The sequence below is a fragment of the Lytechinus variegatus genome, chromosome 18, assembly GCF_018143015.1.
Source record: "Lytechinus variegatus isolate NC3 chromosome 18, Lvar_3.0, whole genome shotgun sequence".
NCBI lineage: Eukaryota > Metazoa > Echinodermata > Echinoidea > Temnopleuroida > Toxopneustidae > Lytechinus > Lytechinus variegatus.
Window position 1 is genome coordinate 4,290,796 of NC_054757.1, and position 27,969 is coordinate 4,318,764.

Sequence of the window (27,969 nt, forward strand, 5' to 3'; positions counted from 1 at the left end):
TAGAATGAATTTTTTAGTAAGTTGTGAAGAGATGGCATCATGAATATATATATTTTGTAATTAAAAGAGAGGCTGTAGATTTCTCGATTTCTTCAGCCCCCAAATTTTTTCCAAAAACGTGTACAAAAACGTAAAAATGACCATTTGATTGTGATTTCTTTGCATGGTCAGCCCCCCCCCTTTCAAAACCATTCCACGGTCTCTGCTACTTGAATTGTAATGCACACTGCCTGACATAGCAGCGATGATCGTCAAGGCTTTAAGAGTTAATATGCATACGTTCATGCACATGTTCACAAAATGATCTTAGGAAACACTCAGTTTGGCAACTTTATTTTTTAAGTAGTCTGCTAGCGTTCTGATTACTGTTTAAAATTCTTCACTTAGTCACTATATCATTATTAAAATACTTTCATTGTCAAATTAATACTGAGGTAATAATGTCAATTGTCCTTATAATATATATTTTTCAATCTTGCTCCCCCTATTGCAAGGTCAATACTGGTAATTATTCTATAGTTGTTACTTTGGAACTCTAGACCTTTATTATTATTATTATTTCTCTGGTACCAGAATGAATGATGATTAATTTTTACAATTGTGGAATTAGCATTGTTATTTCTGTATAGAAAGGGTGAAAACTTAATTGTTTGTGACTTTTATTTCACTATCCACCGTGTGTCAACCTTGTGTTTATATATGCACATACACGGAGTTAAAACTTCTCTTATACATTTGCTCTACTGCGGCCGTACGGCGATTCGAAAACAGCCGTTTTTATATTTTTTTGTACTAGCTATTGGTTTGAATGAAAATTAATAAAACGGCTGTTTTTGACTCGCCGTAGAACAAATGTGACTGAGATATTACTCTCGAAAGAGTTGTGCAAAAAAAGATGTTCTCATGATGTAGTCAGGACTCGTATGTATGAGACCTCATTGTTTTGCGCTTCTGAAAAAGGCAGTTTGATTATTTTGCATGGAATATATTTCATTTTGTTTACTTTTGCATGTATGAATTAAATTGTTTATTTATCAATTTGTGGTTATGTTTGTTTAATTGGTCTGCATGCTTTAGTATTGTTTTGCGTAAATGCTGTCTGCATTTGTCAGTTCCAGTGATATGCCATATGTCAGCTTGTCAGAATATCAATAATATATATCAATTGCACGAGCCATTATTACCTGACATTTTAGTTATAAATAATGTATTTAGTTTACTGTTAATGTTCATATGTACATTTCAGATTACAGTTTATAGTTTATACATTGAAATAATTAACAGTAATTGCTAAGCAACTGTGATAAAGAATCACTGCTTTGATTATAAAATAGTGGAGAGAAATTACTTGAAGAAGACTTTCTAGATGGTTTATCACACATGAACCAAAAATAAATAAATGTTTAAATAATTTGCCTTCTCTTTAAATGGCTATTTCAATGATATTTTAAAATGTCAGACCTCTTATTTTAAAATTTTAAAAGTTATAAAACTGTAATCATTTTCTAATTTTGGCTAAGGCTCAGTTTTAATTGAAATGAATTAGATAGTTTAAAAAATATTTCTTTTATTTGCTTCATATTCATATCCTAGTATTCATCTGCACAAGACTTATATGTATATATTTTTGCTACATGAATAGTAAAATCATATACATGGCATATATTAATCATGCATATTATGTGACATGTACATTGCTTTGTAACACATTTTGTCATGTTCACCGTTATCCCCATTTCAGCATCTAAGCATCACAAGGAAGCAGCATTGCGGTCGGTGTCGGCCAATTCTTATGGTATTCCATCGTTCTTTTGCTTGGATTTTTTTGTTTGCATTGCGTTTTGTGGTCCCCGTCATGTTGCTTTGATGTTTTTACATTGATGCATTGTTGCTTGAAGCATATTTGCATTGTAGTCCGTCACTTTTCCTTTAAAAGCTGCCCCTTTTCTCATCTCCCTTCTTCCTTGTGTGATTTCTCTCCTCTCCCCCCCCTCCCCTCTCCTTCTCTTTCTCATCCTGTTCCTCCTCCCCATCTCCTCTTCCCCTTCTCCTCCTCCTCTTTCTCCTCCTTTTCCTCATCCTCATCTTCCTCCTCCTCTTCCTTCTCTTCCTCCTCTTCCTTCTCTTCCTCCTCTTCCTTCTCCTTTTCCTCCTCATCTTCCTCCTCCTCCTCTTCCTTCTCTTCCTCCTCTTTCTTCTCCTTTTCCTCCTCCTCATCTTCCTCCTCCTCCTCTTCCTTCTCTTCCTCCTCCTCTTTCTCCTCCTTTTCCTCATCCTCATCTTCCTCCTCTCCCTTCTCGTCCTCTTTCTCCTCCTTTTCCTCATCCTCTTCCTCCTCCTCTTCCTTCTCTTCCTCCTCCTCTTCCTTCTCCTTTTCCTCTTTCTCCTCCTTTTCCTCATCCTCATCTTCCTCTTCCTCCTCCTCTTCCTTCTCCTCCTCATCTTCCTAATCCTCATCTTCATCCCCTTCCTCCTTTTCCTCCTCTTCCTCCTCCTCCCCTTTCTATATAATGCTTTCTTCATTTTTTGCTATATCTGGATTTACACCATTTTCTTCTCTATTCCCTCCTCACAGTGTCACCTGTCTCTGTCTATTGTCTCTCTGCCCATTGCAAAGTTTTATTTTTATTTACAAATAACATGTTGAGCATTATTCATATTTAATATCATATTAACTTCAATCCCTTGTCCCCATTTACTGTATGATTATAGACATGTCTGCATCACAACTAATGTCCAGCTTGAGTGTTTTCAAAATGTTATTGTTCCTTATTTCATTGCTTAAATTGTTTATGTAAATTAAATTAATTTATTGTATTTTGCTTCCCTAATGCTCCTCTAACACATTTCACTCACGCAATGCTAATATTAATTTTGCCTGCTTCATTTACATAATTGTTCATTATGTTGCAATGTTGCATGAGTCAGGCATATTTTGTTTTCCATGAACATAAAAAGAGCATAAACATTTCAAGGAAAGCTCAATCTAAAACTTTGTGAAAAGTGGTAGTAGTAATGATAATAATGATAATAATAATTGTGTAATATAGGGCATATCACATAATGTATGTATCTATGTGCATCAGAACAACAATGAAAACAATGAAGTCCTAATAATGGAGAATGTGACTATGTATGTACATGTTCAAAATGCAGAATTGATTTAGAAAAGAGGGTTTTTATTGTGTTTGATGGGGACTTCCTATTGGAATGGAAACAAAAAATTATGACACTTAATTATAATTAGTGTATGCATCAACACAAAAATTTTACTCTATTTAAGAGAATATGTAAATAAGAATAAAAGAAATTAAAAATAGAAGAGATGTGCATTATAGGTATGCATTAGAAAGTGAGCTTCCAGTGGGCTACTACATGTGCACGCACCGTGGTCTAGTGGTTCTGACTCTCGCCTTTGAAACAGAGGGTCGTGTATTCGAATCCTAGCCATGGCATGTTTTCCTTCAGCAAGAAATTTATCCACAATGTGCTGCACTCGACCCAGGTGAGGAGAATGGGTACCTGGCAGGATTATGTCCTTGAATGCACTGAGCACCGGTGATGGTAGCTCGAGCTAATGCCGGGGTAATGATAGGAGCACTTTGTATCCTCAGGCAAAAAGCACTTTATAAATCCAGTTATTATTACTATTCCTGAACTTTCTGTGTGCTGACTGAATGGCTTGCTATATCCCTAACCGAAAGCACCCAAAGAACAATTCTCATAATTTTTGTATTCTATTGTCTAGTGCCTCGCGATAGATCTATACATTCCATTTCTCTGTTCTGTATGAGTCACACGCCAAGCATCAAGATCCTTTAATTCAAAATTACTTATACCTCAGTAGATGACTCCAGTCCTAAATAAACTATTTTTTAAAATCCGTCCCTTGGAAGTTCCTCAGCGTGGAGAGAGATTCTCCTAGAAATGGCTGCCTACACCACTGTGTTTCCTAGCAAATGTCAAAGGTCATGACATGACCCAATGACCTTCAACCTTTCTTTTATAGCATATGTGTATTTTTTCCTATTAATGATCTATTGACTTGAGTTTTGTTTGACTACAGTATCATTTTATGTTTTCAATTATGAAGGCTCAAATGTTTGTCTTATAATTATGGCAATAAGCCACTGAAAATATAGAAAAAAATGTTTTAAACACATTTTTACTTTGTTGTAGGACTGGGTTGTGTACGGACAGAATAAGTTGGATTTATGTGTTATTTTACACCCTGAAATGTGTATTGCTCTTTCTGTCATTAGATGGCCATAATTGAAAAATTGAAAATAATAATTGAGACAGTTGATATAAATCATGAAAATGCTTGTGTTTTACCATACGTGTGATTGAACTATTCTTTTTGAAGAAAATGTTTACATGGCAAGGCATCTGTCTTTTATTGGGGGAGGGAATCAAATATTCTTGTGTTTGTGTAACGTGGTACATAATGTTGTCGTTCATGTCACACACGGAGCACCTAAACATTCACTCATCCAGCCGACTCCATTTTACCACAGAAAATTGTGTTTTGTTGAATGTTTTTGTCTGCCTGCTCCTGAGAAAAAATGCTTCATGTCTTTTCCTTTTATTCATCCGTCATTCAGATATTGTGATAGTCCTCTATTATTTTTCAATTTTTTTTGCAGGAATTCCACCTCAAGCCGCCAGAGGTCGAGTGGGAGATATCGCTGTAAGCTACTCATATGTTTTACATTTTGTTCCTTCTCTGTATTTCTTGACAGTTTTCTTTCCATTTTTTGGTTCTGCCTTTACAAAGTATGTTAGTAAGGGCTCAACAAAACTACATTTTATTTGTTAATACCTGATTTGGTTACTTCCACGCTGTGTCGTAGGGGACACTATGACAACATTTTACTTTTGACATCTCTTTGAGGTGAAAATAAAAGAATATTTTCTTTATTGATGATGATCCTCAAGTAGAAATGAAAACAAATCCTGAATTATTTACTTTGACTTGATTACACATCCTCTTTCTTTGAATTGAAGAATAGTACCATGTTGTAAGGAATACACACACAAAACAAGCCTAAATGAGATGAAAACAGCACAAGTTTGGAAATGCCCATTTGAAGCAAGTTTGTTAGCAAGTAATTTTGGTATCCATATTACTTTAATTAATCTCTTTTGATTGGACTTTGTAATGGTAATGATAATTCATGATACTAATTGTGATGATAATGAGAAAAAAATAATAATTCAAAGATATGTAGAACATGTTCATGGAAACATCTAACATAAAATAGACATGGATGATATTCCAAAGATGAAAACGAATTTTGTTATTATTTTACATCCTAGCCAAGGTGGGGGTAATATTAATAATAACAATGCACCTCGGAATAGAATATTTTTAGATAGATAGCGCTATATAAATGCCTATTATTATTATTACATGTACATCTTTACTGTTTATTTTTATTTGATTTATTATGGTTTACATTTAATGTTCTTATATTTTTTGTACTGTTTTTTTTTTTTTTTGTTTTGTATCAGGAGAGACCAGAAAGAAATCCAACAAATCCAGGCGGAATGAGTGGTAAATATAGTAGAAATGAAGCATTCAACAGAGCATCCACGGCCATTTCCTTCTATGGCTTTGGATTGATAATGTATGCCCTGGTAGAAAATATTTCAGGAATATCCAACATGGGGGGGCACCTCCCTCCCCGCCCCCTGCTGTAGCGCAGCTTCGTTTAGAATTATCACAGTTCCTACAAACTATATACAAGTGTCTTGGGCATTGGGCTCAATGGGTTAATGGCTAATCTGTAAATATCTTCACCAAACCTGGTATGTACATCTGCCCGACCTAGCAACAACTATGTGCAACACATTCATCTTTGTCTCAAAGGCATGCATGACATGTGGTATTGTCTAGCTTACAGGTCATTGTCTGACCTAGCAACAGATGTGTCACAGTGTGCCATGCATTCATCTTTGTCTCAAAGGCATGCATGACATGTGGTATTGTCTAGCTTACTGGTTATTGTCTGACCTAGCTACAGTCATGAATCATGCATTCATTGAGGTATTGTGTCCCACCATTGTTAGACAAATTACATCCCCTGCAGGGGATGTACATATTCATTATTCTGTATTTGCTTTGAATACTTTTGGTAGACAGGCCTTTATGAATGGAAGAACCGTTGAAATTCAAAAACTTGAGAGCAAGAGGGGCTCTTAAATTTTAGCTATTGTAGGCTTAATATTGAATACCTTTTGTAAACTCATCATCCTGAATTCCTAATGAACTCCTAATTTGTATTCATGAATTCATGATAAAAGATTCTCACCTCCTCTCTGCCTATTGAATGGTAGCACTAAATTCTTTTGTCAGCATCATGTTTATGCATAAAAATGTTGGAAGTTAAACCATGGCATGATGGTTTCTCCACTAACCATCAAAAAGTTTGCTTGTCAAGTGCTGGGGTATATAAGAAAGGCCTTGCTTGTGAACCAGATGGAGGCAGTGAGCAAGCAAGGCCAGTGTACAGAGACACATATAACAGAACATGTGACTAGTCATGTGATGATGATGTCATCACATCAACATAACAATAAACATACACAACACAAGACTTCACAACATACCATAACCCCAGCTAACCTTTATGCTGTATGCTGGCCTTGTTTATTATCTATTTATGTCAGCCCTTTTTTCGGCTGGCATGAATAGGTGCTAGTGGGCTGCGTTTTCGACTCAAAAGCATTTTATGCAAATTAGATTTGAAGCAAAAGATTCAAGTGTACTTTGCATTGGTTTAATCATACCACTGAGCAAGCAAGGTCATTCTTATATACACCCCAGCACTTGAGAGAGGTAGGCTTTTCTCTGCTTGCATTATATGATCAGGGTTTTCTTTTAATTGCAAATTTTGAAGTTTTTGAAATGCATCATAAAACGGAGTTGTTCTACTCGTTCAGCTTATATTTTATGATTTCCCTAGGTTAAGTTTTTGTAAATTTATCAGATCTAGGCCTAGGCTACGTGTAATGATGGTATGGTGATTTCTCATTCATGAAGTCATTGTTAGTTTATACCTAGCTTAGCTTTAACATGAAAATTTTCGTCTGATAACCAGCTGATCCGATAGCCATTCAGTCCATATACCATTTGGTCTAATTGGACTAAGTGTTAATTGTGCAAAATGAATGAAAACAAAACGAATATTAGACCAACTGGTTGTGAGACGAAATGGTCATAGACGAAGTGATGAGAAGACGAAGTGATGATTGGACAAAATGGTTGTTGGACGAAATTTTGATGGATGGAATGGCATTATACTAAATGAAGGTAGACCATGTGGTGAGTGGACAAGTTGGCAGTGGACGAATTTACCTATTTTCATTCCAGTTTCCTCCAGGCTAAATGCTACCAATGGAACCTCTGAGAACTCAAACGGACCTGATGCAATTAGGGTATGTGTCGGTCAATTAATTATTACAAATCTGCTTTTGTCAGCTTTCCCTCTCAAGAGGGTGGCTATGTTTATCACCCCCGAAATGCTAAAAAAAACTAGTAATAAAAAAGAGCCCCCCCCCAAAAAAAAAAAATGGTTGTTTTTTTAAGAGATCCCTAGAAAAAAAAGTGCCGAGAATTTTTTTTTTCAAAGAGGGCCCTCAACTGAAAAATCCCCACTTATTCTATTGTTAATGCTTTATCTGATTTTGCAGTTTTATGCATAATGTTGTGAAATAAAAAGTAGCATTGTCTTTTATTTCAATCAAATGGATGTATAATGGAAATAAGATGGATTAAAGACATGTAATGGTCATCCAGTTGTCTATGTCCAAACTTATGGGCTCCATAGTTTCTTGGTTTCATTGTCTGTATTTGGTGTTTGTAACAGAATGAGAACGGCTCTGACTCGAATCCAATGGAACCACCCCCACCGAGGTCTCCAAGACAAAGTTCAGCAAAAGATCCTGTGAGTTTATGATATATTCATCATTGTTGTCATGATCTTCATCACCATTATCAGCATCATCAACGTCACCACCACCACCACCATCATCACCACCATCATCACAACCACCACCATCATCATCATCACCACCACCACAGCCATCATCATCATCACCTTCATCATAACCATCATCCTCATTATCACAACCACCACCATCATCACCACTACAGCCATCATAATCATCATCACCATCATCATCATAATCATCATCACCACCATCATCATAATCATCATCACCACCACCACAACCATCATCACCATGATCATAACCATCCTGTTCATCACAACCACCACCATCATCACCACCACCACAGCCATCATTATCACCACCACTACAACCATCATCAATAACTCCTTCATCTTGATCATCATCATCACAATCCTCCCATTTAAAAGCATATTCATCATTATTTTGTCAAATCACAACCATCATCATCATCACCACCACAACCATCATCGTCATCACCACCACCACAGCCATCATCATCACCACCACAACCATCATCGTCATCACCACAGCCATCATCATCACCACCACAGCCATCATCATCACCACCACAACCATCATCACCATCATCACCATCATCATAGCCATCACCACCACCATCACAGCCGTCATCATCACCACCACCACCACAATCATCATCTTCATAATCACCATCATCATCACCACCACCATAACCACCACCACCACCACCACCACCATCATCATCATCACAATCCTCCCATTCAAAAGCATATTCATCATTATTTTGTCAAATCTAATATCTTGAGAAAATATGTGTGAAGTAGAACTGCATACCTATTACTAGTACCTAATAAGTGTCTAATATTTTGAGAATATACATGTAGAATTGCATATTATAAGCGTCACATTTATAAACTATAGTTTTTCTTTATATTTGACAGAATTAAGAAATCTGACCCATTTCTTTTCTTAACTCTTTTCAACCCCATTCCTCCAGGCGAAGCGTATCTCCTGGCGAAACCAGGCCAACTTCAGCGACGAGTACATTAACCGTCCGATCCCGCCCATCCCACCCCGGAACACCTCAGCTGCACCCAGCAACTACTCGCGTCTTCCAGGAGCCCGCCCCGTCCTCATGTTCCCCCCTGAGCATAGAGGAAGGAGTCCCTTGCCTGACGTGGCACCAAGAGGAGGAGGGGGAGCTGGTGTCGATAGTGATGCTATCCCGGAGCACTCGGAGCATTCTGTTCCGCAGACCCCTGAAGGACTACCAGATAGAGTAGCACCACCCCCACCACGCAGAAGGTAAAACATTTGAAATTTCTTTAAAATAATAGCTTTTCTGCTTTAAATTGGCAATTTAGATGGACGAAAATTAAAGTGCATTTCTTGAAGATAAGGTAAGGTATAAGATAACCAGGGTCAGGCAAGCAATTATCTAAAATCTCTTTTGATAAGCTTTTCTTCAAATTGGCAATTGGAATACATTCCATTTGGTGATATAAAGGTGTGCATGTTGGTATGTATAATCGCGGAAGTGGTTTACGGTACACCATATGTATAGTCCTGGAAAGGACTAAGAAAAATAGAGGGGCAAGAAAGTGGAAGTTAGAAAGTAGAAGTTAGAAAGTAGAGCATCTTTGGGAAATGAGTGTTAGTCCTTGAAAGGATTGTAAACCAGCAACAGGAGAAAGCTTGACTGTATTAAAAGTGCCTAACAAAATTTCCTCTTCTCCATTATCCTGTCTTATCATTAACACTTTAATTTGAAGACATCTTAGCTGAAACCTAGCTTATTTAGTAATTTTTCCCTCATGTCTTAAAACCCAGCTTATAAGGTAATATTTTCCTATTGTATGAAAACTGCCATTTTGATATGAAATACTAACCATGATTGAATCATAGTGTTCCCCTATGAGGCATTTCCTCAATAAATTTCAGACGAACGTCTACACATTGAATTGGACTGAAGTTATTGTGTGTTGTAAATATGCATGAAATTTGTAATTTTCATTTCTCTTCTTGGACTGGCTTGGTCATTTACTCGAGCTGGGCCCTTTTTCACAAAGCGTAGCAATTGATAATAGGGCTGATCTTTCCAATTGATTGCATTGATCATTATGAGCAACCATTCATACAAATCAATTGTACAGTTTATTATCAATTGGTCTAATGTCAATTCGTCTAATTACCAACATTTCTACTATCATATTATACAAATAGCGAATAGGCATGAGTGCGATGGTGCGAGATTTCGCATGAGGTGAAAGAAAGCTGCTCTATTCAACGAGGCGTTAGCCTAGTTAAATAGAGCGTTCCTTTCTTTCTTTCACCGAATGCGAAATCTCGCACCACTGCACGAATAAGAATATTCGCTATTTGTGTTGTACAACGCCTCGGCATCTAGCGAAATATGAGAGTTTTTCCCTGCAGTAATCTATGAAAAGGGAGCAAAAATATTGAAAGCGAAAAGCAAAATCCCACAAGCCGGGCCCACAAGCGCACATGATCTTTAACATCATTGCGCATTTAGCCAGCGGGCTGTACGCGCATTGTCATCTTATTCAATGGAATCGCATTGTGACGTCACCTCCTAAAGCCGTGCAATGGTTCATTATGGACGGTACATTCTGGATGGTACGTCTTGTGTGCAACGGTACGAATGTGTGACATTCAGCCTCCCATTTGATCGCATACAACAAGCTAAGTAGGCGTTGTACAATGTCTACTATCAGTTCGTCCACTATCCACATTGTCTGATTGTCATTACTTACACTATCACCATTTCATCTTATAACCAATTACAATAGCCATTTAGTCCATACATCATTTGGTCTAATTGGAATAAGTGTTAATTGGGCAAAATTAAATGGATTTTAGACCAAATGGTTATGATATGAAATGGTCATAGACAAACTGGTGATTAGACGAAATGATGATTGGACCGAATGGTTATTGGACCAAATGTTTGTTAGACGAAATGTTGATGGACAGAATTAGACGAAATGTTGATGGACAGAATTAGACTAAATGAAGGTAGACCATGTGATTAGTGGACGAGATGGCAATAGACGAATCGGCAATTTACCAATTGTACAACCAATCGCTCAGCGATGTGAAATTGGGCCCATGAATTTAATGCTGACTAATCAAATCATCTACTAATTCAGGGGTTTATCTTTCCCTCTTCCTGACGTGAATATGATTTATAAAAACATGACTTTTCTGTCTGATGTTATTGCTATCAAAAAATTTTAATGATTTTTTATTACCCCTTTTTAATAAACCGAGTGATATATTTTTTCAAGTATTATGAATCAAACTCATGTTGGCTGTTAAAGATGTGTTCTACTCATGATTATATCTCCACTTCATTATTTTAATTGTTTTACTGTTTCCATGGCAAATTCCAAATCCAGTCATACTGTATATTATTTCATGTGCATGAAATGTTACTTATCCTTACTATTTGTTGCCTCACAAGTTCATTAATTTCCGACATATGATATATATATATTACATTTCAAATCATGTCTCCTTTATATTTTGATATTGAGCCTACTTTTGTTGTAAAATGAGTTACATTTATGCTTTTACCCCCATTCATTTTATTTTTTTCTGCATATCTAGTAGGAATGATATGTGTTATAAATGACTCATGATACTGAATTAATTTTGAGCAGGGGCGGATCCAAGATTTTCCAAAAGGCAAAAAAAGCCAAGCCCCCCAAAAAGGCTCTCAACAATGAAGGTCATTTCGTCCACTTAAAATTTGACAAGCAAAAAAAATGGTCCTCACTTGTGTATGGACAAGATATTCCCTTTAAAGATATATACTGTGACTTTCAAAGGGGGGCACACTTGTGTAAGATTGGCATATTTACATTAAAATTGTTGATTATGGCTCTCAAAGGGGGGGGGGGAGTCGGATGTGCACCCCCCCACCCTGGATCCACGACTGGTGTGAAGGAATCGTACAAGTAAAATGTTGATCATTTTGTTAAACTTACACAGTTCAAACAAACCTAAACATAAAATGACTTTGGGATGAAATATTTAATTAAGTTATATTATAACATAGAAGAAATAGTTTAAGTTAATTTTATTTCTTTTTAAATGGTTAACCCCCTCCAACTTTACTTCTCTTAGTTTGTGTTTAGGGCTGGATCTCTTGTATTATTTGTTATATGTATCAGATATTTGAGAGCGTTATTATTTTTGAGATACCACATATCTGTAAGAGAGTTGTTATGAGGAATTTTTTACTTCATTTTTTTTTCCATTTTATTCTTTTTTTTTGTCGGATGATTGTAAGTTCAACTAAATGACTTGGAGAGGATGTGAATGAATACGTATTACGCTTTACGATCTCTCTCTTTATTTAGGGTAAAAAATGATGGCCGGCATTAAGAGCTTTTACAGTGTCCCCAAAAGTTGCCAATTTACCAACCCAGGTAAACTATTTGAAAGCAATCCCTGCATCCACGCCTTTTATCAAATTGGCAATGCGAAGAAGAATGGAGCACAACTAATGCATTAGTGCACTTTTAATGTGTTGATCTCATTTAGATACTTGTAGAACTCAACAGAGTAGTATAAAAGAACATATGTTTATATGTACAATAGGTATTTAGTAATCAATTGCTTTTGTTGTTGTTGTTGTCATTGTAATGTTGCGTTTAGATTTGTGCTACATTCATCGTATTTTAATCAATTATTACATGACAATATATTCACAGGTTTTAGCAGGGTAAATAGGTATCCCATTCATATCTTCATTTAATCTGTTATATAGGATAGTCCTGGTACAGCTAGTGTACAAATAATCAGGGATTGTTAAACATTTCTATGATTTTTAAATAAGCCTCCCAGATACCCATGAATACATCAATAGTGTCCCCAAGTGCTTCTCAGATGATATAACTCATAGATCATGACAATTCAATTAATATTCGCGTTTAAGGGCGTTGCCACAATTGAAATTGTGTGCTTTCCACGTTGTAAATTGTAAAATAATTGCAATTTAGCTGGAATAATGGTTCTTGAAAAAACTGTAAATATTTACAAAACCTTCATCATAATCATTTAGATATAAATGTGTGTTGCGATGATTTTTTTTTTCAAGACAAATATGTAATTTGGCATTATGAACCTTTTTGTTTTAAACATTTGCTACCTTATACCAGTACATTGAGTAAATTAATGCAGGGTTTAGAATTACCAAGTATTCATCTACAGATTTGTTTATTTGTTTCTTCTTTCTTTCAGTTAAAAGTTGTCTTAATAAGTACTGCAAAATAGATTCTCCTGTTCAATTTCTAATTTTAATATCTTTATCATTTCTCTTAGTTTTATTTATTTTTTGTTTGTTTGGATGGGGGGGAGTCTAAGACATTCAACATATTGTCCATATACTATATGCAAAGCTAACAATCATTGCTAACATGCATTCCTGAATAACGTAGCATGCTATTTCATTGTGCTTTTTTCATGCATGCAAAATGCTAATTCTATTTCATTTGTGTGGACCAAGATATTTTTGTAAATTTTCACTTTGAAATCTGATTCGACATCCATATTAGTTGTATTTAGGAAGTTTTCTGGGAGTTGGATGTACAGAAGTTGTTTATTTAAATATTGGACACTCAGAATTAATATCCCTGTAAATTTTCAGCTTATGCATGGTCAATTACATTATTGTGCAATAAAAACTAGAGAGATATAACTTGAAAACTTGCCATGCATTTGCTTAAATTGATCTTCAATCCTTTCATCGTACCTGACATAACAAAGAGTTTTGAAAAGATGCTAATTTTTTATTAATGATTTTTTATTAAAAACAAACGACACAGAGCCTGCATACATAAAGGAAACTTGCTTCAGAAAATTCTTTTCCATTTATTTTTTGTCCGTATTCATAAATGTTTCAAGAAAATAAGTTAGGAATGTTGGTTTTATTTCTGGTTTGAGTAAAATTTAAATTGAATTAGAAGAAATCATAAGAAGTGTGACTCAATCCTCAATCACCTTCTTGATTTTGTTAATTTTTGTGGCAGTCATCTTGATTTTATTTTTAAAAATATATATTTTGAGCTTCGATTTGTTGAAAGTTTGATTAATTTGCTTGCTATTAAATGACCAAAATTTCAAGTCAACATTGTATTATATGGACAGGTCTGATACACTATTGAATTCCTATTATCATTATAAAGCCATCAATTGGTTCATAATAAAGATACAGCGAATATCATATAAATCATTAAAACAACAATCTTCTGCAATGTATTTAGTAAAATATGAGATCCTGTGATTTTTCATTTGTTATATAAAATCATTTAGTCTATAGTTTACATAACACTGTGTAATGTACATCTCCATCCCTTTTTTATGTGTTGTGCTGCCGTAGTAACTGTAATTCGTTAAACTTGGAAGAACCTATGATATCATGTCATGTTTGTAGAGTGGGTTATGCCATATAACTACCTTGGATATATTAACCTCAGCAATAGTATCGTGATATTTTTTTTCATGGAGAAACAAAAGTGCAAGTGTATGCATCAGATTGGAACAATCAGGGTGACATAAGAAAAAATAAGTGCCACCTTGTTATAATATGTGGTAAGAAGACTGGTCTCCAAAAAGAGTTACCGGTATGCACTTAAGTTACCAGTATCAGATTATGTATTTAAAAAAATGAAAATAAGATATCATATTTCTTCCAAATGATTTTGCTTTGGAATAGTATGACCATTTTTTGTTTTGAATTAAACCCTTATTATTTTTATTGCTATGGCAACATAAATTTGATAATTATAATTTCTTTCACCGAGCTATGATTTGGGGCAAACCACCGTTGTGTAAAAAAACCATTAACGTCCCCCTTCATCGTATTCATTGCTTCAAGCATCTCCCGTTCACAATCACCCCTTCGCCACAGTCTGCGACCAATTTTGCTGGGACACAAGTTTGTAACCTCCATGCGTGCCGGCCGATCATCCACATTCTCCTCCTCCTCTGACAGGTTAGGTTATTTTGCACCCCCTCCCTATCTCCCATTTACCCCCCCCCCTCCCCCTCCCTTATTTGCAGCAGTCATGTTCTGAGATATCCCCCATAAAGGACGGCTTTGCATGAGTGATTTGTTTCAGCTTAAATTCTACCAACATGAAGTTTTGAACTATTGTTTTGCACCCCTTCCACACCCTTGGCTATCTCCCATATACCCCTCCCCCTATTTGCCCCACCCCCAAGTACATCAGCATGCACTCCCATAGACAGTCTGTTTGCATGAACGTTATTCCATTTAAATGCAGTTGCCCCCCCCCTCCCTCCTTCTCCCCCCCCTTCCCTCCCCATGTTATATCTCCATCCTGTCTCCCCGATCACCTATTCCCCCACTGAACAAGATGCTTCTCCATCTATGTTCATGTGCATGATTGATTTGGGTTAAATGGATGGTCCAGGATGGAAATATGTATATTTCAATCAATAGAGAAAAATACACAGAGCAAAATGCTGAAAATTTGATCAAAATTGGATAACAAATAACAAAGTTATTGAATTTTAAAGATTTGCATCATTCCGGTGAAACAGTTCTAGGCATGTCTCTATGAATATTCATTAGGTGGGCTGATGTTGTCATATCCCCATTTGTTCTTTTGTATTTTATTTCATGAAATTAGGTTTATTCAAAAAAATTTATACCAAGAGCTGACAACTGATTAAGTGCATTAGTTATTTACTGCCACTATTTATTTCATCATAATGGAGACACACCATTTTACGCATGCATGAAAAAATGAAACATTTATGATTTCATGTAATAACATAAGAAAAGGGAAAGTGAGAATATGACATCATCAGCCTACCTAATGAATATTCATGATGATGTGCATATATCTATATCACAAAATATCAATAAATTTTAAAATTCAATAACTTTGTTATTTGTGATCGGATTTTGATGAAATTTTCAGCATTTGGCTCTGTGGATTTTACTCTATTTATTTAGATATTAATATTTTTAGCCTGGACTATCCCTTCAAGCTTGAATTCCAGCAAAGTACAGTTGCACCCCTCCCCTCTTGTCTCCCTCCTTGGGTCACCCTGGCCAAGATGCTTCCCGATAAGAAGAATTTGTTATGGTCCCTTCTGCACCTCCCATCTCCAGACCGCACTCCTCGATCCTAATCTCCCTCCCCGCATTTGCTCGACCTTGCTTGGCTGTGCAGAGAATTTCTTTATAAAGGATCCTCCGGCATGAATGATTTGTTTTTACTAATTTCTCTCCAAATTCCATTTAGGAGAATTCGCACCCTCCCCCTTCTCCCTAATTCTCTCTTCCATCCCCAGACCCCTTATCTGGCCTGAGGTACCCCCATAATTATTTCATTCGCATGGAAATGGTTTGATTTAGCTCCAATTCTAGCCAAACAATTGTCACAATATTTTGTACCCTGCCCCGCCTTCTCTTTTCTCCTATTTTCCATTTGCTCCACCTCATTTAAACTTTGTTGACCCACACTGAGTACCAACTCGCATGATCAAGTTGACCTAAGCCATGATTCAAGCCAGTCACAGGTCAGAATATTTCGCACCCCTCCCCTTCCTCCACCCTCTGCCCCACCCCCTAATTTTCCACTCCCCGTACACCGGCAGATATCGGAATATCTCTCCATAGATGATTCATTTGCATGCATGAATGGTTTCTTCTTCCTTTGGATGCGCCTCTCTCTGACTCTACTGGTGTTCCTTCATCTCCTGTTTTACCCCCCCCTGCCTTACATCTCCCCCTTACCCCCCCCCCACCCCACTTTCAACACAATTTTATCGACATGTCCTGTCTGACGAGTTGTAAGATCCAACAACTTTCCTTCATTTTGATTGGCCGAGAAACACAGGTGTCCCACTAATAGTGTGGTACTTATACCATGGTCACATTTGCTCTACGGCGGCCGTACGGCGAGTCGAAAACAGCCGTTTTATTCAAACCACCTATATTTAGCTGGTACAAAAAATGTTAAAACGGCTGTTTTTGACTCGCCGTACGGCCGCCGTAGAACAAATGTGACCATGGTATGAAAGATAAAACAGACTTTATGGGATTAAAAAAAAAAACATCTGACAAGTCCTTTCATGAAGCTCTCCCCATGTCTTTCATAATCCTACATGAAAATGAATAAGATATATTTCCCTGTTTCTTATTTGATTGTCTTTCAAATAGCCTTGACTTGCTCCCTCTGAAATTTGTTACTTTTCCCCCATCTCGTACTCACATGCATGTTTGAATTATTTTTATTATACTAATTTTATAAAAATCATAGCATATAGAACGGCCAAATGAAGCTTAGCTGCATCATTGATTAACTAGATAACAGAAATGCTTCATTATTTATCCAATGCCACACTTATTTGGTCTAAATACGCCTAATTTCATTTTTCATGCGTTCATTCATCAGTTATTTATTCAGAACAAACACTGTAAACAAGCAATTACTGTATAAACAAACAAATGCACTAATTTTTATTTTTCAGTAATGATGAATCATTACTGTATGAATAATTATGATTTCATAATAATGTTAGTATTTTTACCCCGAGGTTTGTGTTGTTGTTCTTAATCTGATGTTATGTCATTGTACTGGGTAGTCGTTGTGAGTGGATGAGTCTCTTGACTATGAACCACAAGGTCCGGGGTTCAAATCCCACCGCAGCACTCACGTCCTTTGGCAAGGCGTTTGTTTACATTTGCCACTCACAACCCATGTGTAGCAAATGAGTACCCGGTAGGAAGAACTTGCCCGGATACCGAGTGGCACTAGCACATTGACCAGGGGGCCGTTTCATAAAGCTGTTCGTAAGTTAAGAGTGACTTTAAGAACGACTGGTGAACCTTTCTTACACGCTAAAAAATCACTAACAAACATTAATGGTGAATAAAATTTACCACAAGAAAGGATCACCAGTCGTTCTTAAAGTCGCTCTTAACTTACGAACAGCTTTATGAAACACCCACCTAGTTTCAGTCAGAGTGGCTAGATTATAGAACAATCGCGCTACAAGTAGTGCCGCAACGGTCTGACCAAACAAAGCTTGTGAATTAACAATGTTTCGACCACCCCGCCCCTAGCTTCGTTTGCTTGGAACATTCTGATCCCATTACACTCTACTAATGTAACTGCACTATTTCACCTCCTGGATATAAGAGTGAATCAATTAATGTGCCATTGTTGTTACCGAGGTGCTCCAGTCTGAATAGCTCTGAGGGCAGAGGGTTAGAGATAGGATTGTGACATTTTGGGGGTTCAGAAGAATGTAAAGATTAGGATTAGCGTTTATTTAGTTTTGGAGGTTAGGTTTTATGTTTGGCTTAATTAACGTGTAGATTTACCATCGGAGCAATTGTCGCCGAAGCAACTGTCGTGGAACCGTTAGCGATACTTAAATTAATTCTTCGTACGTTCCTTGTGTCTTCCTCCCTCTACAGTAGCAATGAAAACTCCCGCAGCAACCTGGGTGACATCCCTCGCCGACAGAGCGACCCTTCGGTGCCTGCCAAAGACGGGGCAGAACCCGTTTCCCCCAGCGATCGAGACGCCTCTGGAAAACCCAAGCGGCCCATACCAAGACCCAGAGGCCCTCGGCCAAGATAGTCAAGTGCCAGTTCTTCCCATCTTCTTGCAATTGACGTTAAACCGTGCGACGAATCATAACTGGGATTTGCAGAGGCATATGTTGTACAACACAAGTTTTCCAATATCCCAGAACTATATGAATTTCATATTTCCTAATACGCTGTGTATATGCACTTTTGTTCCTTAAAAATATATCTTCCCGAAAACCGACTCACTGTTCTTTTTTAAAGTAATGTTTTAAAGCTGTTCACCATTTGAATGTCATTAGATTTATTTGATCCCATTTGAAATTGATTACAGCTGTTAGTGAATCAAGCCCATATTTTTTTAACTGAATCAAGTGCCCATTTTCTTGTCTTTGTATAGTATTTTAAAACTGTGTTGAAAGATGAACCTGTTAACTACAAGTCGACTTTGGTCTGTATGAATTCACATATAAAAATAGAACTTTTTTTACAAGAAATTAGATGATGTAACCTCAAATATAAAAATTGTAACCTTTCAAAAGCTATTAAAACAGAAGCACGCTAAAGCTTATTAAAAAATTTTAGTGATGGCTCACGAGTGTTCAATTTCAAAAAGTTTTTTTTTTATTCTTCAATCAACTCTTGCCCTTGTATTATTGCCACAAAGATTGTCTGATTTATAATTGAATGTAATTTGCAATTGATAAATGTTCCTTACATCATGTCTTGTGTCAGTTCATAATCTGCAGACATTAAGGATGTATTTAAACTATATTTCATTGTTTAAGAATGTTAACATTTTGGGTATGATTCTATATTTTAATATCTGATTTATATGTATGGGGATACAACTCTGATAATGATCATTCCAGAATGAGTGAATATAAAGTTATTTGGTATGTTGTCCTCGTTCTTTTCTTTCTCCTGATTAAGTGAGAAAGACTTTCAAGTTTTTTCACTAGGGTTTTTTTTAATTATAAAGAAATAATTGCAAGCACTTAATTACCATTAATTAAACATACATGTAGCTTTTGATATTCTTATTATCTTTTTTATGAAATAAGAGATTTTTTGTGACTTTTAATTGGGAAACCCCAACTCTTTCATATCCTTGATTTAAAGTTTGAGATGTCATTTGATTGTGAATAATGATTTTACCTAAACTGATGTTTTTTTTTAAAGTACATGAATTTAGATCCTTTATATTCCAATTAATAGAAGAAAGAAAGAATCTTTCATTTAATGTAATGTCAAATTATTCATTAAAAGTGCAATGACAAACTGTTTAGCCATTTTTTTTAAACACAAAATTCTCAGGATACGGTTGTTTAAATGACCAGTTATATTATTAGAAGTGGAGCACCAATTTTATAACACAAATAATATATCATGTGAGTAAAAAAAAAAATGACACCTGACAAATCCCCAATTTAACAAAAAAATATTTTATGAACACATGATTATTATATATGACCTGAAAGAGTACCTTCTCCCAAATAATCTGATACCATATTTATGTGATATGTATTAACACTTGAATCAGGAGGTATTTTTTTACCGTGATGTAAAATTTGATTTGCGCTAAAGCAGTGCTTGGCTACAGCCTGCAATGAATGAATACAGACGCCAATGGTGTCATAATCCTATGTGAGTTAGTAAACATATTTGCAAACCCATTTCTAATGAAATTAACTTGAATATTGATACTAAAACAAAGTTTATCAAACAATTCTAATGTTGATTATTGAAAAGGTGTTTTGCGATGGATTTTAATGCAACCCTTTCACACAGTACAAAAAATCGTAATTTGAACGATGATTCCAGGGAAAAATAAGGTTATGACGAATTTTTAGCACGTGTGAAACCAAAATAGAATCACTAACGCTAATCACAAATTCAAATTCTACTCTGGAGATGAATTCCAGCTAAGTTTCATTCAAATTACGGTACAAATTTTACGTGTGAAATGCTTGAACTCCAAAACATCTTTTGGGGGCGGAGCATACGTGTCCCTTTCAAGCACTTCTGTAGATAATACAATTGCCATGCAGTGCTTTGATTGACAAGTCGCCAAGGACACATACAGCCCTCGCTCGGGAATTCGAATTCAAATCACAGTTTTCGAGTGAACATGTGAAAGGCCCGATGATTCTAAAGACCAATTGCAATCATTAATACAATGGTGATTCAAGATTCACATGTGAAAAGGCCCACAGACATCTGGATATATTAATAGGAGTCATGCTGTACTTTGGTACAAGTCAAAATTGAGGATGCTAATGTCCTACTTTTTTAAATTGTGGATAAAATCATTGAGAATTTATACTCATCCAGTTCACAGTGATTCTATAGAGATATATTTGCTCACATTAATAATTTATATTGACTAGTGATCAGAATAAAATTTATATGTAAGCACGGAGCACAAAATATGAAATGTTGCCTAAAGGGCGTATATTTTTATACTAGGCTTATTAAATAATTGCAGTCTTGAAGCAATGTTTTGAATTTATGATGAATTATTATTTTGCTGGGGGATGAAGCTTTCATCATTATTAAAGTCAAGTGGTGAAAATACAAAATGTGAGTCCAGACAAAGGTAAAGATTTGCGCCTTTTAAAAGAAGAATATGTAAGTATATTTTTTATATACTCATGTTGAGATGTTAGCAAGCTTAAACCATTGGAATGATGTAGGGTTTTTAAGAATTATAAAATTGACCGTAAATAATTTGGCTTGCTCACTGTAATAATGATCACTCGCGTTCAAACTGAAAAATAATTCATGTTTTGTAGGAACTAGGGGATTTGAACCTCTAAATGCATGGCTTAAATAAGTACAGCAAATCTACCACTAGGCAATATTACTGGCTCTTTTACCTATACAACATTTTTTTTCCTTTTTTTTTTCATGGATACTATTGTGCTTTTACATGAAAATTGTATTTTTTTCTTAAAATCTTTAAGGGCTTTCATTTAAAAGGTGCAAAGCAAATAAAAATACTGTACCTTTATAGCCTTTTTATCTTTGAAGGTATATGTTTTTACAAGAAATCTTTCTAGGTTATTTAATCATTCCCATCCAGTGCAAAAGTAGGCAATCGCTTTAACAATCAATTGTGTAGCCTTATAATTTGATAAAAGTAAGAATCTGTCAAAAGACAGTTAAATTTCCAAGTCGAGTCCTCATGATAAGATGTTATGCAGGGAACAGCTGAGCTTTGGCTACCCTGGGTATATAACAGTTATTACTTATATTGACTTAAAATAATGTAGTAAAAAGAGTGCTTCAACTTTAAACCATAATTACCTTTAATATGTACATTTAGGTAGGCAAATGCAGCCTAAAAGTATTAAATTAAGTATGTTATTTTATTCCATGCAAGCTGACTTTAGTTCCAAGTCCTCTGTAGTCTGATGGAGTATATATATTTGTGCTGATTATTGTAAATTTAAAACAAAACATATTGTTTCATATTGTCTGATAATGTACAGTGGGTGTTGTACATTTCATAAATAGATATTCTATGAAAGTATGAAAAGATTATATAGTGCTGATAAAAGCCTTCAAGGTGAAAAATCAAATACGATCAAGCAATTATGTTACTGTGAAATATGCTACAAAGGTAACAGCAGCTTTGAAAAAAAAAAAATATTTGTTTAGGCTAAAAAATGGTTGATTGATTTACATGTATATTATCTATGGTTGATTTATCCACCAATGTCCTGATTCTTTGTATATGAAATCATTTGGAATTATTGATCCTTTTATGAAGGGGTACTCCAGGCAGAAAATATTCATATATTTAAAGGAAAATTCACAGAGCAAAATGCTGAAATTACATCAGAATTTGATGTATAATAGTGAAGTTATTGAATTTTAAAAACAGTTATATGCATGAATATTCATTAGGATGGCTGTGATGTCACATCCCCACTTTCCTTTTTCTTATGTTATTACATTAGTTATAATTTTTTCATTCATGTGTGAATGATACGTCTCTCTTATAATCAGCAATGAATACATGTATCTAATGCACTAAATTAGTTGTCATTCCAAATTTTTGGGGGGGTTCTTGAAGGAGAATATTTGAATAAACCTAATTTCATATTAAGATACAAAACAAGTAGGGATATGGCATCCTCACTTTGCTCATTAAATATTCATGAAGGCATGCCTAGAACTGTTTCTCCGGAATTATACAAATCTTAAAATTGCCATAAACTTTGTTATTCCTTGTCAGATTTTGTCAAAATTTTCAGTGTTGTGTTTGTCTGATTTTTCTTCTTTATCTGTTCAAATCATCTTATTTTCAGCCTGGACTACCCCTTTAGATGAAGAAGCCTTGTTTCAACTAATAGATGGGTTTGATCCAACTAAAACTATGGAAGGCCATAAATGTTTTAAATTTTTCTGTGTGAATTGTACTCACTGTCCCTTTAGGAACACACTGATTTGTCATAATATAGTTTTAAAGGGATGATCCGTGCTTAAAATATTCATATCTTAATACATTGAGCAAAATGCTGAAAAATTCATTAGGTGGGCTGATGTCACATCCCTTTCCATTTTCTCATTTTTTTTTCATACTTAAATGTCTCCCTTATAATGAAATTGCAGCAATAGATATCTTATGCACTAAATCAATCAAATTTTTCTAGTTCTTGGAGAAAAAATAAACCAAATTTCATATACATGTAATAAAATAACAAGTGGTGATGTAACATCATCAGCCCACTTAGTCATGTTTTCACAAAATATTGCTAAACTTTAAAACTGTTATCCGATTTTGATGAAATTTTCAGCATTTGGCTCAGAGAATTCTACACTATTTACACTATAAATACTACTTTCAGCCTGGACCATCCCTCAAAATCAAATGGATCAATCTCAACTCTTCGTGAGATAAGGGGCCCCAAAGTTGCCAATGTATTTGGTCTTCCATTTTTTTTTTTTTATCAATGTCTCATTTACTTGTACAAATTTGTGTGTCTGTCATGTGACTCCTGTCCACACGAGTCTTTCACTTCAATTTTGTGAATATATGGATAAATAATCAAGATGATTGCTTGTAAATATATTAATTAGGGCGGGATGGATAACGTGCAGAACTCAGATATGAATAAATATGAAATGCTCAATACTGTAAATGATTTAGTAATTTGTGGTTTCTGCAGATCATGCTTGATTAACTGGACAAGGAGGTTCACCCTGACAAAAGTAGGTTGTTTGAGGTAATATATATCAATGCTTCATAATGATGTAAGAACTTTTTGTCAGGTTTAACCCTAAAAAGACTGGGGGGGGTGTCAGATCTTGGGACTGAAATTCCCAGTCTGGTAATAGATTTGGTTCTGTTTGAAACGAAAGTAGTTACCACTTGCAATAATCACACAATCATTCAATATCTATATGTAACATAAATATAATTCAGAGCGACCAGCTCTAGAAATGTACATATAATTAAAGAAATTGAACAATCAGAATTAAATCATGAATCACATGCATATTAACATAACATCAAACTGTATTTAGCAGTTAGCATCAGCATGAATTAACCTATACTGAATATGTTGCAATATGTATCTAATGAGAGTGATTTATTTATATTTAATCAAGGCCTAATAATTTGGCATCCAAACGTGACAATATTTTTGGTTATTAATTCCACCAATTAAGTTTCATCAAAAGAGGGTTTATACTTGGATGAATACCTACACTGGACCGTAGTATATCTAATCTGGTTATAATTTATATAGTTCAGAATAAGGACCCCTTCGACATCGTCAATGACTATCGTTGGTCCGATGAATATAGTCGTCTAAGAGCGAACTGCGGTGGCTTCGACGACGCGAAGTAAAGCGAGCGAACTCTCGACGAAAAGCCAGTCCAGATTCGCGGACGAAATGATGAGGGCTGAGAGCCACAAGATTGCTACGATGAATCACAAGTCACGAACTCTGAGTTCGAGGATGAAGTATGAAGTACGAGCCCAGCTCGTCCAGTTCTTTGGAACAGTCGTGCCTGGTGAGATGAGGGCAGATGTGGTGGCTTTACCTGGCCTGTGCTGCCTGGATCCAGCCTGCCAATGATGGGGATTAAGACTCCGCTGTGCCTGCACTACACAGCCTGCAACATACACCCAAAGTAATGGCCTACGAGAACCACACCCTCACACTCCGAGTTAAGACCAAATGTGGAAGGGTCTTCCTCTCCCGAGAATCAAACGATTTCTGATTTGCTTTTACTCAAACACCACTCCATCTTGACTCTCACAAAGACAAAGTCATTAACATTCTCAATATTCCTCTGCTTTACTCTTCCACGCTGAACATATCCAATTAAAACTACTTAACTATCCAAGCTTTAATTTCACCTATTCAAAACTCCCATCTCAAACATTCTCAACAGTCTTTTCCTCTCATACATAAAAACAAACATCTATAGAATTTTAGAGCCCCATTGAACTTAGTAAAATTCTAATCCTTACACCCTAGCGGGTTTGATCACTTACTTAAAGATACAGTTGATTGACTCTGGGACTATGACAAGAGTCAACCACCCAAATTCCTTTTATTATATACAAGCTGAATGGTTACTAGGGGTTAACACTGAATAGACTTACAGTCGCATTGTGACAGGGGGCTGAATCCCCCCCTCGACATTTTTCGTGATAAATCCACCGCGCGAAATTTTTTTGACCGCGTCGCTAGCTGACTTTTTACTTTCAAGTCTCGCGCAACGGAGACCAAAATTGTGACCCCCAGGTACGCGGTTCCAAAATTACGCAACATTTCGTCAGTGCATGCAGACCCAAAATTACTCAAAAACATGAATTTGTGTACAAATCCAATGCAAATAGTGTTCTTAGCCAATATTCATAAATGAATCATTATTTTTCCCTTTACTGCTTAAAATCAATTAATTTCATCTTGTTTATGGTCAAAATTAAAGTCCCCGACAATTTCCATTGAAAAAACAAAAAGTCGAAAAACAAAGAAATACATAAGAAATTAGAAAATAAATGTGATTTTGAAATGATTTTACCAATTTGATCAGATGCCTATCTAGAGTATGTGAAACAAAAATTAGCATTTCAGGGGTATTATTTCATTAATTAGAGCAAACTTATTATTTTACACATAAATTAATGAGATTTTTTGCAGAATTTGATGTTATAGTTTTGTAGATAATGCCATGGGTAACGCGTGCGCCAATTTTCGTCGCAATCGCGCGATCAACGGCCAAGATCATAAGGGGGGGCTGAATCAGCCCCTCCCCCCAGTCTTCTTAGGCGTTGAAATAGCCCAGTCTATTTAGGGTTAAACTTCATCAACAAGGCCCAACCTTTCTTTACCAACCCTTACAGAACATTAATATCATTTGTACATTAGTAAATTCAGTGTTCAACTGAGCAAAGAGGGTCAAATTTCGCTCACAAAAGGGGGAAGTCGGAAAAATTCTGTTAATTGTATATAAATCATTAATCGGTCAAGCCTTACATTACAGAATTACTAAAACTCACACGGATAGATTATGGTTTCAGATACCATTTCACAAAACAAAAGTCACACTCGGTGATCTTGCACTTGCTGCCCCCAAACTGTGTATGCTATGTAGACCAAAATAAGTAAAAAGAGCTCTGAACAAGCGCAGCTGAATATATCCATATAAAAGTTGCGCTAAGCATTATTATTAAAAAAATTTCTGACCGCTCCAACAATGCTCGGGCGATGTGACCAGACCTTTAGCTGTTTCACATTTTCTTATCTGATTAATATTCCATGTTAGACATCTCTAGTATGTACAGTTAAAGAAAGAATCCAAAAACAAGATAATACCTTCTCTAAACAATTCATATTTGCTCTTTAATATCCAGATTTATACACTATGTAATATATAATTTTATACATACGTCTGATATACACATTTCATATCCTCTACCTAACTAAACATATAGAACGTATGGGAATTGGCCTGTCATGTATGTACTGGTAAAATAATATAAAACATTGAAGTCTGATTACAATTTTTTCTTTTTTTCTCCCGTAAAATTTAAAGAGCAATTTATTTATTCAGGATGTTCCAATTCTTGACCGTTTGTAAAGATGAACAATTTAAGTCAATCTAATTCAAATAATAATCACACACATTCAAAGTATCTTTCACATAAAATAGGAAATCAAACATACATGGATAATCACCCTTACAATTTTTCGATATAGAAAATATACCTGGGAAATTGAGCATTACAGCGATTCAAAAAGGAGATTTCCAAGCATTTTTTTTTCATGAGAGCATGTTGCATCATACTACAAGACCATCTCCCCTGTAAAAAATAATGCCTACTTCATACAAATTCAACACTGGCTGGCAAGTGCTTAACAAAATATGTCCTATAAGCACTTTTTTTCACAATTGCACAGAAACACAAACTTCATATTCCAATAGTTGTTCCCCTGTAAAAAGGTGAGAAATATTCTAAAATATTGAAAATTATAGTGATTTATCCCCCCCCCCTTCTCAATACTTGGTTCAACTTTGGAGAGCAAGCTTTTTGTTCAATGAACGTATTCAAAACAACCAATGCCAGATTTCATCATCTACAGCTGACCTTTTTTACATGTACATCATTAATAATACTCAAAGTAAGCAGTACTTTAACCTTAAAAATTTCAATGCCTTTTACATCCACTTCCGAGTCAGAAATCGTGCATAACTTCTCACTGTGGAAATATATTATGATACATATACTCAACTACTCAAAAATATTCCCTCTGTCATATACATTATTGATTTTTCTCTACATTACATCACAGTGCATAGGGTTTTACAAGAAACTGTTCTTAATCATATTTTCTTGAAAAACCCTTTACAGTACATTGTACAATAGACATATTCGGGTGTACATAAAATCAAAGTCCATAAGTAGTCTGACCCCCTTCCCACATCCACTGAATGTAGAACTTTCTATCCCAAAATTATAACTTTGGACTTGTTTGTAAGGGGGGGGGGGGGCTGGACTCACAAAAATGTAATTGCCCAACATCTTTTCTAAATCTGGTTTGACCTATGCCAAAGTCACGATTCAGTAATTGCTTGATGGATGCCAAGACAAAATCAAGTAAACATTTCCACTTGTGTAGTCTAATTTCTGAAACAAGCATAGATCTTGTCACTATCATGTAGAATTTATTGCATTTTTCATATCCCAGTGTGGTCTGGGTCCCGTAACACAAAGGTCAGCGATTAATCGTACGCTTGATCTTCATGATTGTACATTGTAGTCAATGGAATCAATGCTAAGTTTTGTGTTACTGTAACCACATCACAATGATAGGTGAACTCCCCAACCAAATAGAATGATCAAGGGTGGTGTTTCATAAAGGACTTGTAACTTTGCCATTATGGCA

At 35.6% G+C, this 27,969-nt stretch overlaps 1 protein-coding gene across 34 annotated transcripts in view; it reads left to right on the forward strand.

Annotated features, from left to right (window-relative positions):
* The window catches only part of LOC121431651 (phosphoinositide 3-kinase adapter protein 1-like), a 127,610-nt gene extending 105,425 nt beyond the window's left edge, over positions 1 to 22,185 (forward strand). For 24 of the 34 annotated variants that reach the window (XM_041629255.1, XM_041629261.1, XM_041629256.1 and 21 more), the window contains 8 exons: positions 1,742 to 1,795; positions 4,647 to 4,690; positions 5,515 to 5,557; positions 7,376 to 7,440; positions 7,872 to 7,949; positions 8,954 to 9,261; positions 14,861 to 14,977; positions 18,446 to 22,185. In XM_041629255.1, coding sequence (XP_041485189.1) covers positions 1,742 to 1,795; positions 4,647 to 4,690; positions 5,515 to 5,557; positions 7,376 to 7,440; positions 7,872 to 7,949; positions 8,954 to 9,261; positions 14,861 to 14,977; positions 18,446 to 18,608 — 872 coding nt within the window. In that variant the 3' untranslated portion in view covers positions 18,609 to 22,185. Of the gene's footprint in view, positions 1 to 1,741; positions 1,796 to 4,646; positions 4,691 to 5,514; positions 5,558 to 7,375; positions 7,441 to 7,871; positions 7,950 to 8,953; positions 9,262 to 12,341; positions 12,411 to 14,860; positions 14,978 to 18,442 lie in introns of all 34 variants that reach the window. The other 10 variants (XM_041629260.1, XM_041629271.1, XM_041629275.1 and 7 more) reach the window with 5 other exon arrangements.
* Positions 22,186 to 27,969: the final 5,784 nt, after the last annotated feature.